Here is a 16,152-nt window from a genome sequence, read left to right as displayed (position 1 = left end):
TAAAAATGTTTACCTTGATTTGAGGGGCCTGCTTGTTCATTCGGGACAAAAATTCGATCTGCAATCTGTATATATTCGTTAGGGTTTGATGGGGCAACGTTATCTTCTAGAAAAAATAAAATTAATGAACAAACTAAAAATAACACAGCTAATTGGGGGGTTTAAATCATCGTCGGCTTCAACGAACAAATCTTCATTTCCATCGTTGAACCAAAAATCGTCGGTTTGTTCTTTTCCAACTTCGGGGTGGGCAGAGTGATTATTTCTCATCGGTTGTGTGCAAACACCTTATAAAATATTGAAAATAGTTATAGAAAAAATAAAATAAAAATTATTAAAATATTATTATAAGAGAGTTATTAAAAAATTGGCTTAATAAATACCGTGAATTTGTTTCATATGACGCGACAAGTGCGTTTTATAGGTAAAGGTAGCCGAACACTTTTCGCAGTTGAAAATAATACCTTCATGTTTTTTCATATGTCTATTTAAAGAGTATTTACGTGAAAACGTAGACGAACAATTAATACACTTAAACATTTTTTAAAATACAACAGTCACACTGGAAAAAAATGATTATGATAGTAAAAATATTTAAACTGTTATGCTAGCTCTACACTCTCGCCGAGGCGACGCGAGGCAACACGAGCACGAGAGTGTAGTCGCTTCACTCGTGTCGTCTCGTCTCGCCTCGTCTCGTGCGCGCTCCGTTCGGTGTCGGTATTTTTGTCACGAGTCAAAGGACACGTGCCACGAGGCGAGGCTTATCAACTACACTCTTGTATAGTCTCGCTTGTCATCAGTGTAGCTAATTAATAACTTTTTTGAATATTATATATTATATTTTAAAAATGTACGACTGGACAAACGAATTGTCAGTTAAGTTTATGGAGTATTATCAATCTCAACCCATTTTATGGGACCCAAAGCTCCGGGGTCATAAAGATAAGGCAAAAACTAACGATGCCTGGACCACAATCAGCAAAGAATTAAATATACCTATTGAAGAGCTGAAAAATAAGAAAAATTCAATAATGGCAACATTTCGGGGACATTTAAGAAAAAAAAAGGCTTCCATCAGATCAGGAGTTGGACAAAATGAGGTTTATCAGCCAATATGGTTTTTGTTCAACCAGATCGATAGTTTTTTAGGGTCTATCAACGATTGTAACCCTACGATTAATACTGAACAGGTACGTATACTGTACAAATAAATAAGGGGACGCCTTAATATTATTTAATTAAAAGAAATGAAAATAGTTAGGTACTAAAAGTAAAATAGGTTATAATATAATATATGTCTTTGAACAAAAAAAAACATAATAAATAATAGTAGAAAAACAATATAATATTTTATATAAATGTGAAAATCCTTTACTTATATAAAGTCAACAAATAGTTAATAAACAATTTTATAAATATTAAACATTATGTAAACATAAGTGAACAAAATAAAAATTCGATACTGTCACTGCAATACCACGTAAATAACATTTTTTTTGAAAATGACATATTGGTATCACTGTATAGATTATAATTTTCTCTATCACTTTTATTATGTACCACGAGTCCATTATATTGTTTTTTCCCGCTCAAATTAAAGGTTTTGTGATACCACGTATTACATTTTGATTTTGATAACACGTATCTACCATAATGAACAATATTATAATATTATTCAACATAAACGCTGGTGGAGCTAGACTGCTAGTCTAAGACGGTTCAGACCTTATAATATTGAACGTCTTACTATACAGGTAATTATAAATATTAAGTTATAGTTAATTTATTTCAATAAAACATTGTATGAAAGTAGTTAGTTTCAATTATATTATTATCTACTCAAATAAAATTACAGTTTTATGATGATAGTTATAATAATTAGGTACACTGTATGATTATTATTATTTATGTTTTTTTAGCATTATACATCATGACATCAAAAAGAAGAATTAAACACCTATTGGATCTTGCTAATGAAGCTAATAATAAAGATGACGCTATGAACAACATTACATATTATAAAAAAAAAAGTAAGACAAATATTACCAATTTCTCTAATAGGAAACCAAAATATGAAACTAATTTAATAGCCAATTCATCTATTTCAAAAACAAAATATTATGAAGTTTTAACAAAAGATTCCTTAAAGGATATTGAATTCATTTATGAGAATGTTGTAACTTCTATAAATGAACCAGATAATATTTATAATGAAAATAATTTAAATGTTCCTAATAATACTTCACCAACCACTGAAAATCAAGTTGATGACAGTATTTATGACAAGACTGACTGTATAACTAATTTTGAAACTGATAATGATGAATTTAATAATTATGAAGATTGCTTAAAGGATAATATTGAATTAACTTATGAGGATATAAAAGTTGTAACTTCCATTGATGTACCAGGTAATATTTCTAATGAAAATAATTTAAATGTTCCTAATAATACTTCACCAACCATTGAAAATCAAGTTGATGACAGTATTTATGACAAGACTGACTGTATAACTAATTTTGAAACTGATAATGATGAATTTATTAATTATGATCATGACTATTCAAAAGAAATTGAAATTGAAACTTCAGATTCAATCACTGACAAAAGAGTGCGTAAAAGAGGTATAATATCACAAAAAAAAAATTGGAATAGGGAAGTTATGCAACAAAATAGATTGCTAGGAAAGGCATACATAGGGTTTCAGAGGCAAGGCAAGAAAGTATCTCAAGATGTAAATAAGGATGAAAGGAAAATGAAACCAACATGTGCTTCAACATTTTGCAATAAATCAAAAAACAGATACTGCGACAATTTTTCTAAATCTGAGAGGAGTGAGCTGTTTAACCATTTTTGGAATAATTGTACATCCTGGGCAGAAAAGAAAACTTTTTGTGTAAATATGATTACCAAGACAGAAACAAAACGTATAATGACCGAAAATGAAAAAAGTCGAAGAGATTATTCCTACACTTATCACTTAAAAAAAGAAGACATATCATTACCAGTCTGTAAAAAAATGTTTTTGAATACGCTCTGTTTGAATGAATGGATGGTGAGGAATTGGATAAACTCTTCAATTAATGGATTACCTCAATCAACAAAGAATATAAAGAAAAATAATTTACAAAACAATCTAAATTTGGAATTTGATAATGAAGAGGAAATTGAAGAACCTATACCACGAGTATCAGTGTCTGTACGACATAATCATCTCATATCTTGGTTTGGGTCTTTACCGAAAATGCCCAGTCATTATTGTCGAAAGAGGTCTGAAAGACTATACCTTGAGGGTCCGTTTAATAGCAAACAAGAAGTTTATGATGTATATTTATTGAAATGTAAAGAAGAGAATATGAAACCATTAAGTAGAAGTTTTTTCTCCAGATTTATGACACAAAAAAAATTTTCCATATACCAACCTAGAAAAGATTTATGCGATACCTGCTCAAGTTATAAAGTCAAACAAGTAAATGAAGAAAACTATGAGCTACATATTGCTCAAAAAAATCAAGCCCGAGAAGAGCTTAAAGTTGATACGCTTGATGCAGTTGCTTTCAAAAAAATAGTATTGACAATGGATTTACAAGCTGTGAAACTATGCCCTGCACTGAATGCTAGTGCATTGTATTACAGCATGAAACTTAAAGTACACAATTTTACAGTTTATAATTTAGAACCTAACCACCCTTGTTCTAATTATTGGTGGGATGAAAGTCAAGGGGAACTCGAAGCATCGGTATTTACATCAATTATATTGAATCATATTAAACAACAATGCATAGATGAGACTCAAAATAAAAAAAAAGACATTATTATATACTCGGACGGTTGTGGGTATCAAAACCGCAACACGGTATTGTCCAATGCGTTACTTAAATTTTCTATAGAAAATAATGTTATTATAGAACAAAAGTTCCTTGTCAAAGGACATACACAAATGCCATGCGACAGTGTACATAGTTCAATCGAACGTACAATAAAAAACAAAGAAATCTATTTGCCATCTGACTACATGAAACTAACAAAACTAGCAAGGAAAAATCCATCACCTTATGAATCCCACTCTGTTAACTATTCAGATTTCTATGACTACAAAAAATTGAATTATTATAAGTCTATCCGACCTGGGCGATCAAAGGGTGACCCTGAAGTTCGAAATATAAGAGCTCTTAAATATGATCCCACAACCAAAAAAATATATTACAAAATAAATTTTGAACATGAATATACAGAATTACCCCAGTACCATCGAACAAAAAAAACTATAGATCTGTCCATCAACACACCTTGTTTGTATAATAGCAGAATTCCTATTACTCTGTCCAAGTGGATTGATCTCCAAAAATTAAAAACTGTTCTACCAACTGATGTCCATGATTATTATGACAATATACCTCACTTAAAGACTTATAAAGAAAGAAAATGTGATAAAATTTAGTTATTATGTTTTTTTTTTTTGTTATAATTATTATTATTATGTTTTAACAAGATTTTTTATTATTTTATTTTAGTGAATTGTTATATTTTGTATATTATTATTTATACTATAATGCAGTTTTATTGGTGTTCAGTATTAATTAAGATAATATTAAATAAGGAATTATAACAATTTATAATGTGGTAAAAATCAGATATTATGTTTTTTTTTTTTATAATTATTATGTTTTAACAAGATATTTTTATTTTAGTTAACTGTTGTATATTTTATATTATTATTATTTATACTACACACCTAGTTCAAGTTTTTGATTTTAATTAATATATTTTATTGTTTATGTTTTTTATTGATTTGTAAAATAAAACAGGTTCATTTATTTCAAAATTTAAAATGTATTTATAGCTGGTTATTATTTGATACTATAATACAAGCCGGTATCCAGGGGGATTTTAGGGGTTCACCCCCCTTCCAAAAAAAAAATTGATCCTGAGTACGTGCTTGCTTTAATACAGTTTTGATATATTTTAAAGACGTATTAATTAATATTATAATAATATTATTAAATAAGGTATTATATAAAATTAAATAAATATAAATTACACGTATCTACAACATTTGTATTTAAACAACACGTATCTAAATCCTTCAATACCTCGTATCTTCATTATATTGCTGAAAAACCACGTAAGTACTATTAATTAAATTAAATGATATTACAAAATATAATTTTCATTGTTTTTAAACTATACTAAGCTCCTAATATCAATATAAGAAAAAAAAAATTGTAAAATTATTTCTTGCACACAAATTAATTAGTTTTATGTCTCTCCTGAACAATTTGTGAAATGTTATTTACGTGGTATTGCAGTGACAGTAGCGAATTATTACTTAGTAAATTAAAAATAATAGTTTCCAAAAGCAAAATCAAATCATCTTTGAATAAAAAAAAAAAATTAATACATAACACCTAACAGAAAAACAATATATTATTTATATAAATGTAAAAAAAAACCTTTATTTGTCAAGAAATTAACAAATTGACAATAGTTGATAAAACAATAGTATGTATAAACAAAATTAAACTTGATGACTTCAAAAAGAGATAAAAATAATTTTTTTAATTAATTTTTTTATTTAAAATACAAATTAGTTTAGTTCCTAAATTTTTTTTTTTTATTATAAATGTTTGATAATTTACAAATAAGTATTTTAATATTAAATTAGTTGAAATTATTTTGAAGTTACTGCCTACTCTGTTGACTGATCATGGTACTGCCTATTATTGAAAAAATATGATGTGAATTCTTCTCTTATTTGGTTTGCGTTTATTGATGATATTCGAGGTATTTGATTTAAAGGCCTTAATGCACAATTTCCCACAAATTCATTCCTCCATGAACCTGGTTGAGTTATAGAACCGAAATTATCGTATGAATCTATCGTTCCCGGTGGAGTATATATTGATGCTGAAGTTTCGCTCCTTCTCAAAAAATTATGCAACAGTATACATGTCATGGTAATAATTGATACTTTTTCTGGAGCTAGTGAAATTGGTTTTTTAAAAATCCTGTATCTTGCTGCTAATATTCCAAATACATTTTCTACTACAACTCGGGTGCCTGATAATTTTTGGTTGAAAATACGTTGTGGTGATTCGGATGTATGATTTCCAGGATATGGTTTCATTAGGTTCGTATCAAGAGCAAATGCTCCATCCCCTAAAAAAACGTATGGAGTGTCTTTATTTGAACCAGGAAGGGGTGATGGCATTGGTAAATTAAGTCTATTTAAACTCATTTTTTGCCACAACGATGAATTTCTAAATACACCACCATCACTAATTCGCCCTTGACTTCCAATGTCTGCGTACATGAAACGATAGTCACTACTGACCAATGCCATCAAAACAATACTGAAGGAGTTTTTGTAATTGTAGTGGTCCGATCCAGAATGGGCTGGGCTTTGTATAACGATATGCTTCCCATCTATCGCTCCAATACAATGGGGAAATTTTGTTCTAAATCCATTTTCTACCGCTAACCACTCTTCAGGAGAAGACGGCAACTGAAAACCAAATTTAACTGAGTTTCACGGTTAAAAATATTTCACAAACGTTTAAGTTATTTATTGGCTTTTAAAATATTCTGTTTTTTTTAATGTCGATAAATTATTTTTTGTCGTAGTCAAAAAGTTACGTCAATAAATTGAGGTGTTTCTAAGCAAAACTTGTTCTTTCCAAAGACATTTTTTCAGGAATGGTGAATTTATTTTAATTTTAATTATAGGAGAGTAATTCAGGAATTAACCATGAGACAGAAGAAGATGAAAATAATGATAGTAACGAAACAACCTTATCAAACACCCTCAATTATGAAACGTTAATAGACAACCAAACCATAAGAGAAAACCAAACCCCGTCTAAACCTCGACGACGAGGTACTACTCTCGAGTTAGATGAAGCTGGAAAACAGATGAAACGAGCATTTAGTACATTGGAAAATTGTATCAAAAATAGAAAAGAAGAGGACGAATATGATTACTATACGAAGATACTAGCAACAAAAATACGCAGGCTACCAGAAAACGAACGTGAAGTATTTATGTATGAAGTTGATGGACTATATATTAATTGCTTACGCCGTTTAAACAATCAACCATCAACTTCACGCTCCACAACATCAATACTTGGAACAAATAGCCGACCACCACCTTCACGCTCCACAACACCAATACATGGAACAAATATTCAAAGCCGACCACCATCTTCACGCTCCACAACACCAATACATGGAACAAATATTCAAAGCCGACCACCATCTTCACTTGCATCTTATTCTGAACCTGAAATTATAACTTCAAGTTATCCGCAAAGTGATGAGTACTCTAATTCCAATCCTTCTTCATCTGCAGGAATACAGCATAGAACATATTCCAATCCACAGTATACAAATCAACTCTATTCAGAACAACTGTCTATCCCTATTCATGTAACTGATATAAATCAACCAACTATGACTAACTCAAACATAAAAAGTCAAGCATTTTACATTGCTCATGAAAATGAGGAATATTGAACTAAAGTTGTTTAGTTTTTTAATAAGATATTAAAGTTGTTTTTTTTTAAAAGATACAAGTTATTTTGCTTTTTTTAATTAAATATACAAAAAGTTTTTTGTTTTTAATAATATATTATTTTGTTTTTTTTTAATTTTATATACAAAACAGTATTTTTATTTTTTAATAAGATGTTATTTTGTTTTTTAAAAGATAGTTATTTTATTTTTTTAATTTTATATACAAAAAAGTTGTTTTGTTTTTTAATAAGGTGTATGAAAGTTATGATTATTTTTTATTTTAAATGATTTTTTTAAAGTTTTTTTCCTTAAAACGTTTATACTATTAAATAAATAATGTTCTTGTTATATATTATTGACTAGTTTAATTTAATTTCTTTATTATTAGTACTTAAACAAATTTACCTTTATTTCATCTTTCAGGAAGTCATTAATTGCATTACATACTTCAGGTACGATCTGTGAAATTAGTTGACTAGACACTTTGAATAAAAAATGCAAGCTTTTATAGCTATCCCCAGTAGCTAAGAATCTTAGAGTGATAGCAAGTCTTGTTTTGGCAGGTATAGCTTCCCTGAATTGAGTGTCGTTTTTAGATATTATAGGTGATATATTTTTTAATATATATTCAAAGTCTGATGAGGACATTCGTATAAAATTTTCAAATTCACCTGATGGCTCAAAAAGCAACTCCGTAAATACATGATCCATAGTTGCTCTGAAAAACAGCCGTAAATGTCAATATGTATATAACATAATGCTGTACATAGTACATGTCAAAAATTATCAACTTGTACTTACTTTGTTCTGTTTCGGTGTATTTTAGTCATCCACCATCTCCTTTTTTTCCAAGGCTTTTTAATTATTTTTTTATCATAAATATTAGCAAAATTATAATATGCAAAGGCGCACAATGCTGCTGCAACACTTACTTCAACCACGTCCATTCTGCACAGCCAGGTACGAAAAACTGAATAAAACGAGAATGTAGATGGTTGCCTCGCGACTGTTCGGCGAGAGTATAGAGCTAGCGCCTCGCCTCACCTCGCCACGTACAACCTCTAAACGAGGCAAGCTCGCGAGAGTGTAGAGGAAGCATTAGAGAGCTGACGAGAAAACGTTGTTGTCGAAGACAAGTGTAGAATCGACTGAATAATCCATGGATGGTGTGTCCATTTTATAAACAGGTAGCAATGAAATCATCCCCTTTTTACTATTGGAGATTCTTACCACAAAAGAACACGGTCAAACAATATAACCAAAATCGCAACAATACAACCTGTTTCAGCCAAAGGGGGTGTGTTACATACGATATTCTTTCTTTTAGATTATGTAAGAAAAAGAAAATGAATAAGTGTACAAAATATTTTTTTTTTATTTACTTATGTTTTTAAATATTATTTTTTACCATTAAATTAAACAACGCTTCATCGTAACCGTCATTAATCCAGGTTTCTTCGTCTGATTCTTTAGGACGTAATTTCCTACGGTTACGCTGGGGGGCCAATATACTTTGGGAAATTTCCCCTTCTGACTCGCTATTCTGTCCCGGAGCCGTGATTGAAATGTTATATTGTTGAGACGGCCCAAACATATCCGGCGACAGAAAATCTTGTTGCAAAATATTCTGTTGTGGTTTCGAGCTATGTTCGCCACCAGGTTGTAAAAAAAACTCTACCAAATCAGGTGATAGAATAACTGGCAACGGCTCATCATCATCATATAGTCCGATGACGTATTGCGGTTCTATTTCCATATGAGACAACGGGGAGAAAATCCCATATCGTTGCGTGTTATAACCGCTATCCCCGGATTGAGTCTGAAATAATTATAATATATTTTATTTTGTTATGAAAAAAAAAATATATAAACTTATTATATTTCTACATACCTCAAAATTAAACATATTAATCATTTCACCCTGTTGATGATCGTGCTGTACCTCATACGCATAATCTGGTACAGGTGAGAGTTCCATGTTTGGGGAAAAAATCGGAGAAGAATTATCATTGGGCATCTGAAATAAATTAATGTTTAAATACGAAATGAGAAATAAAACAGAATAAAATACTTATAACTATAGCAAATGTAAATTCGGCAGGTGAAAAATGTTTGATTAAATTTTAAAATTGTATGCACCTATAAAACAAATAAATTAATAATTAAATAATAAACAATAAATACAATTATTACCTTATCCAATATTAACCCCGCTTTCAGGGCTTGCTTCAATGCCATGTAATGAACGATGTATTTATGTTTAGAATGTAAATTAGCAACAAGTTTTTTTATTTTAGAACCAGGTGGTGTTATTTTCTCTGGAAGGTATGGTAAATCATTATGGTCATCATGCAATGAGTCGGGATAGGAGACGTCAACTTCCAAAGCCCAACCCACCTCTGACGTTTCATCCATCCCGTCTAACAAATTCAAAATGTTCTCAACGCTCAGGTCTTCTTTATACCAATTAAATCCATCCTTGGGCATATACTGACTCATTGCCCAACCATAACTGTAAAATAAATATAATGTATCACTTAAAACAAATAACAATATATACATACAGATTAGTTGCGTCCAAGTATACTATCCATGAATCAGGTTTTGTTGGGTCGTATTCAGGAATCATAATATTATTAGCCTTTGCATACCGTTAAAAGTTAATAATATTTTTTTTTTTTTTTTATGAAAATAAATAAATAAATATACCTTGTTCGAACATCATAATTTTATCATAATCCGACAAAAGTTCCAGCTCAACCTCTGTATATTTGAGCATGCAGTCGAACGACATTCCTGGCGCAGTATAATAATAATTTGGATCCACCCCATACGTCTTCAAACATAAATTTCGAAAGTTTTCAAAAACGTCAACCAACAACATCACGTCAACTTTCAAATAGCAGTCACTATATTCGCCGAGAGTAGTACAGTTGAATCGATCCCAAACTTTTTTCGCATGCTCATAGTCCTCGATGTTTATATGCTCTTCGTTTAGTATATTATAAAAATTTTCTATTGGCGGTAGCGCAGTTTCGTCAAGTTTTTCCCAACAGTCGGTATACTTGTAAGGATAGAAACCTTTCCGTGTCACAAGATCCATATCATTTGATGAAAATATTTTTTCGGTCTCTTTAAATTTCGACGTATTTTCTTTACCCAAGTTATTGACTAATTTTTGTAAGCTTGTCGCCATAAATCGAAAAGTATCAACAAATCGTAATTGGAAAGAATTGGAAACATATTTACTAAACGATATTAATTTTTCTTCTGTATTCGGTATTACTGTTATTAATTTTGTATCGAAACCTAATTGTTTTATAAGAAAATGCGCGTCATAACCGGAAAGGTTGTGGAAGAAACACGGTACAAAATTTGGCTTCACCATTGTTAAATTACATTTATTGCACATCGTACCTCTATACTTCCCGGTTAGATGGTCATGATCCCTTGCAGGTAAGTTATTGCTACTAAATTTAACTTTACACAACGGGCATATTCCACGGTCCGCAATTTGCCGGTGAGTGGTGTTATTTTCAGCAGTCATCGTAAGCGGAATATTTGTATTCAGTAATTTTTCTATTTTTTTAGTTACTTCAATAATTTCATACATAAATTTCTTCGCCACATCACCTATGTTTGAATTAGAATCTCCTCTGAAAATAACTGGTCCCGTCTCTATTTCGTATTGATCTAATAATTCTTGTGGCATATCGTCATATGGCTTAACATAATAACAATAGCTCATTAAATCGTGGTGGTGAATTATCCGTGTATTTGACACATCGTCTACATCGTTTTCCTTTCTCAATATCGATTCGAAATCTGCGTAAATGGCGAATGGATGTTTTTGTGTGTGGTTCCAATTTTCAAATTTCATGATAGATTTCGGGGTAGGTAATATTGGGGTGATGGGTTTATTTTTATTGCATTTAATTTTATGAAGTTTGAGTCTATGTTGAGCGTTCAAGCCAGAATAACTTTTAAAACACCGTTTGCATAAACACATGACATAATTATAATTTATAAATTATTTATTCGGCAATAATGTTTTTTACCCATGCCGTCTCCGATCAATAATAAATCATGGTGATCTTCCAATTCTTCCTCACATACTTTTTTTGGGTATCCGATTGTTTGTTCGAATTTTTGTTTAAATTTACCATTATTTTTGACATTATTTTTATGTAACAGCTTTCCAGTTTTCAATCCATAAACATTAATTGAAACTCCAGGATTTTTTTTTTCAAATTTTTCAACATCTTTTAATGATACTGGGAAAGTCAAACCAGAAAAATCATAAATATTTTCAACTTCACTATAATTTGATGTTATTCTTTCTGCATGTATTGGGTGCATATACGTGCATATACGTGCTTAGCTAAGATGCTATACTTGAAATATTTTTCATCTGTGTTCTGCACGTTGATAGTTGCTTTTTTTCTCTCTATACATGCAGGTAAAGGTATATATGAGGAACCTCCTATTGGCGTATATTTATTTACATTAATTAGAATACCATCAATACTGAGTAATGAAAAAACACTTCCTTTTAACATCATGTCATTTTCCTCTTGTTTGATTTTAATAAAATCTGCGTCTATATTTTTATCAATATCCGAGGCTAAGAACAGCGAGGTGCATAATGTTTTAAATGACCTATTTTCTTTCACTTGAGTGTTGGGGATCTCATACGTCGCTTCAACTTTAATACTATATTTTATGGGGTACTTTATTATAAAGCAAATCCCTAATACTAGATTTAGAAAACTCCAAAAATGTATCGTAGTCTTTAATATTTTCTACATTTTTTTTAAAAAAATTTTTGCACATACCATTAAATGCTGAAGCGACTTCTCGAAATCCCGATGTCGTAGTGCTCATTCTCATGCGTTTGGTTTTTCGTAATTTTTCTTCGTTTTTTTCGTAATTGTCCACTGCTTTGACCATTTCCATTTCATTGATGCCATCGTCCCATAAATTTATTGAGCATTGGTTCGACGTCCCAGGCTGTTCATCGGGAACGAAGATTTGCGGCGCAATCTCAATCTGAGCATGTTGTGGCTGTTCATCAGGAACGATGACTTGTGGCGTGATCTGAGGAACTAAAAGAGAAATATTATAAGAAACATACCTAAGGAAGAACATTTAGCAGTAGATGAACAAATAATCCTTACCAAGAGTAGAACATCACTAAAACAATATAATACAAAAAAGCCCCATAAATGGGGTTACAAAGTTTTTGTGTTGCGTGGTAAATCAGGTTTCTGTTATGACTTTGATATTTTTGCTGGGGCTCAAGTAATGTGGTACCTGAATCATGCCCAAATTTATCTGCTAGTAGTAATGTAGTTATTAGAATGAGTTATTTTATACCAAGGCACTGTAATTATAATTTTTTTTATGATAATTGGTTCACTTCTATACCATTATTAGTTTATTTACATAAAGAGGGTCAAAAATCAATCAACATGTCTTTTCAACAAATTCCACGTAGTGGATTCACAATTTATAGAAGTGAGAGTAAATGAAAAAAAAATATATTTTACATCTAAACGTCAAACAAGTCTTAGGAACATATAAGACAATGCCGCAATCGCCCCAAGTATGAAATATTAACAACTACAGAAATCTAGTATGTTATCCGCTTAATTCTGGGCATAAAATGACCAGAAAAACCCTTTTAATGTATCTGACTAAATGTCCACATAAAAAAAAAATCAATCAACATGTCTTTTCAACAAATTCCACGTAGTGGATTCTCAATTTATAGAAGTGAGTAGGCTGATGAAATTAAATAGTTTCAACAATAATTACATGTAACACATTTATGAGTTTCAATAAATTATCAAACTTATAATCTTTTTTAATTATTAATATGTTATACTGTTATAGTATCATAGTACAGTTAATTCATTATCTCATTTGTTGTAAAATATATATTTCATATAATGTTATTATATTGATTATTTTGTTATTTTTTTAAGTATATGTCATATTATGTTCTTATAGGCATTTATTACTTGTATTTATATATATTTTTTTAAAGTTTAGAAATATTTTATCTTTATTGCACTATTCCTCAATATTTTTTAATTATCTTCATTAGTGAAGTGTACAAGCAGTTATGAAGTGGGCCATTCTCCTTTTTTTGAATGTTTATCAGCATAACTTTAACATAGTTTTATCAAAATTAATTTAATAAATTCTACCTGCATAGCAGTATGGTAACGAACAATTGTTGATACTAGTGATAACAATACGTACAAAATATGTTATCAGAATAATTTTGATAACTAACCTCATTTTTTTGTTTTTGTACAATAGTTGTCAAAAAGTTATTAAAATCTCAAAAGTTCAAGGTTAGGTTAGGTCTCAAATGTTCATATTTAAAAAACATTTCAATAAGTTCATATGAATTAATTTTTTCAATTATAATTGCAAATTTATTTTTTTTTAGCTTTTGGTGAAACAATTTGTACTACATTTTAAAACCATAGGCTAAAGTGGTCCATCATACCAAAAGTAAAAATGCCTAGGAACCATAAAAAGAACTTCACAGGACGTTTTAATTTGAAGTATATAACGAAAATTTATCTTTGGCTGTAAATGCTGTAAAAAAAAACAATAATCCTTTAGAAAAACTTCAGAGCAATATGGTATTTCAAGATCAACTTTAGAAAGAAAAGTAAGCGGTACTCATACTCTTAATTATGGAGGACAAAAAGTTTTAAACGAACTAGAGGAAACTAATTTATGTGAAGGTTTATTATTGTGTGCTAAATGGGGGTTTCATATGACAAGAAAAGACTTAAGATTATTAATTAAAAGTTACATTGATAAGATAGGACGTACTGAAAAACGATTCAAAAATAATTTACCTGGAATTGAATTTGTAAAACATTTTCTAAACCACCATCCAAAATTAAGTGAACGATTTGGAGAAAATATTAAAAGAGCTAGGGCTAATATAACTGACGAAGTGGTAAACAATTATTTTGATAATTTATCACAGTCAATTGACAATGTTTCTCCTTGTAGTATTGTAAACTACAATGAAACAAACTTCACTGATGAACCGAAAAAACAAATATATTATTAAAAAAGGGGTTCCAAACACCCCGAAAATATTTTAGATTTTTCAAAGACTAGTATATCTGTAATGATGGCAGGAAATGCTGAAGGTGAATTATTACCTCCATACATTGTTTATAAGGCTGAGAATTTATATCCAACTTGGACAAAAAACGGACTTAAAGGAACTAGGTATAATCGTAGTAAAAGTGGTTGTTTGATGAGAGGATTTTTGATGATTAGTTTCATTCCCTTGCACTACCATTTTTGAAGAAAAAACCTAGTTCACGTGTACTTATAGGTGACAATTTATCTAGTCGTGTTTTCATTTCTGTGTTGTTAACCCCTGCACGCGCCGCACGGTTATGTTCACTCAGCATATCGGGTATGAGCGGACGTGTGGGTTCACACGATCGCCAGTCTGTATTACGTAGAGCTACGAGATTGTCTTTAAATTGATTATTATAACGTGTACAATAAAAAAACCAATAGCTAGAACGAACAGTTGAGTGTAAATTATTTAAGGGTAACCTAACCAACGTTGTAACAAACGTCTCAGTTCGAAAGTACTAGTTGGATAAACCCAGACAAACGGCAAACCACGAACTCTGTAAGCACGGATTCAACCGGGCTTACAACATCTGTAATTTATACTTGTATAGAACATGATATAAAGTTAATTTTATTGTCACCTAATACGACACATATATGTCAACCTTTAGATGTGGCATTTTTTAGGCCCCTTAATAGGAAATGAAGAGAAATTCTATTAACTTGGAAAATTTCAAACAGAGGAGTTGTACCAAAAAGTGAATTTCCTAGACTTCTAAAGTCTACAGTTGATACACTACAATCAAAGAACACTAACTTAATTGTTGGATTTTCTACGTGTGGTATATGTCCTCTTGATAGATTAAAAGTTCTTAAAAAATGTATTGAATTTAAATTTTCAGTCCTGCTTATTTAATAGGAGCTACTCCTTTAAATGCAGTAAATGGATTCAAAGCAACGGGGCTGTAGCCTTTAAATCCTTTTATTTTTGGAGATGAAGACTATGCTCCAGCATCAGTTACTGATAGACCAATGATGAACTTGCCTGTTTCAGACCAGACACTTATATACCTAGTACAAGTTTAGAACCAATAATAAACTTTCCTATATCAGAATCGGACACTAATATACCTAGTACAAGTTTAGAACCAATAATAAACTTTCCTATATCAGAATCGGACACTAATATACCTAGTACAAGTTTAGAACCAATAATAAACTCTACTATTTTAAAACCAACAAGTTATGTAAAGACTACATCAAAAAATACAAAAAAATGTATACAAATTGCATTGATGATCAAAAAGTTTCTCCATCGGAAATTCGGCCAATACCTAAATTGATTTAGCTAAAATATCAACTAGGAAACGAAAAGGACAACGGGCAGACATTTTAACCAGTAGCCCTATTAAAAAATTACAATATGAAAGACTGAAAAGTGCAAGTTAAAGCGACAAAAATATTACCAAAACGCAAGGCGAAAAAAACATCAAAACAGAAGCCAAATCA

The 16,152-nt window shown here is 30.4% G+C and overlaps 4 protein-coding genes across 5 annotated transcripts; 1 reads left to right on the top strand and 3 right to left on the bottom strand.

Moving 5' to 3' along the window:
• The first annotated feature begins 2,035 nt into the window (after positions 1 to 2,035).
• Positions 2,036 to 4,839, top strand: LOC132923759 (uncharacterized). The gene has a single exon (XM_060987717.1). It carries the CDS (start codon positions 2,666 to 2,668, stop codon positions 4,442 to 4,444), a length of 1,779 nt encoding a protein of 592 aa, XP_060843700.1. The 5' UTR covers positions 2,036 to 2,665; the 3' UTR covers positions 4,445 to 4,839.
• A 584-nt stretch (positions 4,840 to 5,423) lies between these two features.
• LOC132923764 (uncharacterized) lies at positions 5,424 to 8,772 on the bottom strand. The gene is made up of 2 exons (XM_060987720.1): positions 7,924 to 8,772; positions 5,424 to 6,508 (listed from the first exon to the last, which is right to left on the bottom strand). Exons 1-2 carry the CDS (start codon positions 8,227 to 8,229, stop codon positions 5,693 to 5,695), a joined length of 1,122 nt encoding a protein of 373 aa, XP_060843703.1. The 5' UTR covers positions 8,230 to 8,772; the 3' UTR covers positions 5,424 to 5,692.
• A 97-nt stretch (positions 8,773 to 8,869) lies between these two features.
• On the bottom strand, positions 8,870 to 12,484 carry LOC132923765 (uncharacterized). Of its 2 annotated transcripts, XM_060987722.1 has the most exons (5): positions 10,228 to 10,346; positions 10,083 to 10,159; positions 9,712 to 10,030; positions 9,410 to 9,535; positions 8,870 to 9,337 (listed from the first exon to the last, which is right to left on the bottom strand). In XM_060987722.1, the coding sequence occupies exons 2-5, from the start codon at positions 10,145 to 10,147 to the stop codon at positions 8,909 to 8,911; spliced, it is 939 nt and encodes a 312-aa protein (XP_060843705.1). In that variant the 5' UTR covers positions 10,148 to 10,159; positions 10,228 to 10,346; the 3' UTR covers positions 8,870 to 8,908. The 2 variants fall into 2 exon arrangements, with proteins under 2 accessions (XP_060843705.1, XP_060843706.1); XM_060987723.1 differs by lacking the exons at positions 10,083 to 10,159; positions 10,228 to 10,346 and adding an exon at positions 12,354 to 12,484.
• Positions 11,531 to 12,474, bottom strand: LOC132923766 (uncharacterized). The gene is given in 3 exon segments (XM_060987724.1): positions 11,531 to 11,886; positions 11,889 to 12,246; positions 12,248 to 12,474. Coding segments are annotated over 3 exon segments (930 nt in total). The 3' UTR covers positions 11,531 to 11,541.
• Positions 12,485 to 16,152: the final 3,668 nt, after the last annotated feature.

Source organism: Rhopalosiphum padi, chromosome 3 (assembly GCF_020882245.1).
Source record: "Rhopalosiphum padi isolate XX-2018 chromosome 3, ASM2088224v1, whole genome shotgun sequence".
Lineage (NCBI taxonomy): Eukaryota > Metazoa > Arthropoda > Insecta > Hemiptera > Aphididae > Rhopalosiphum > Rhopalosiphum padi.
The sequence above is the reverse complement of the archived record's forward strand: the minus strand, read 5'-3'. Positions and strand labels throughout refer to the sequence as shown.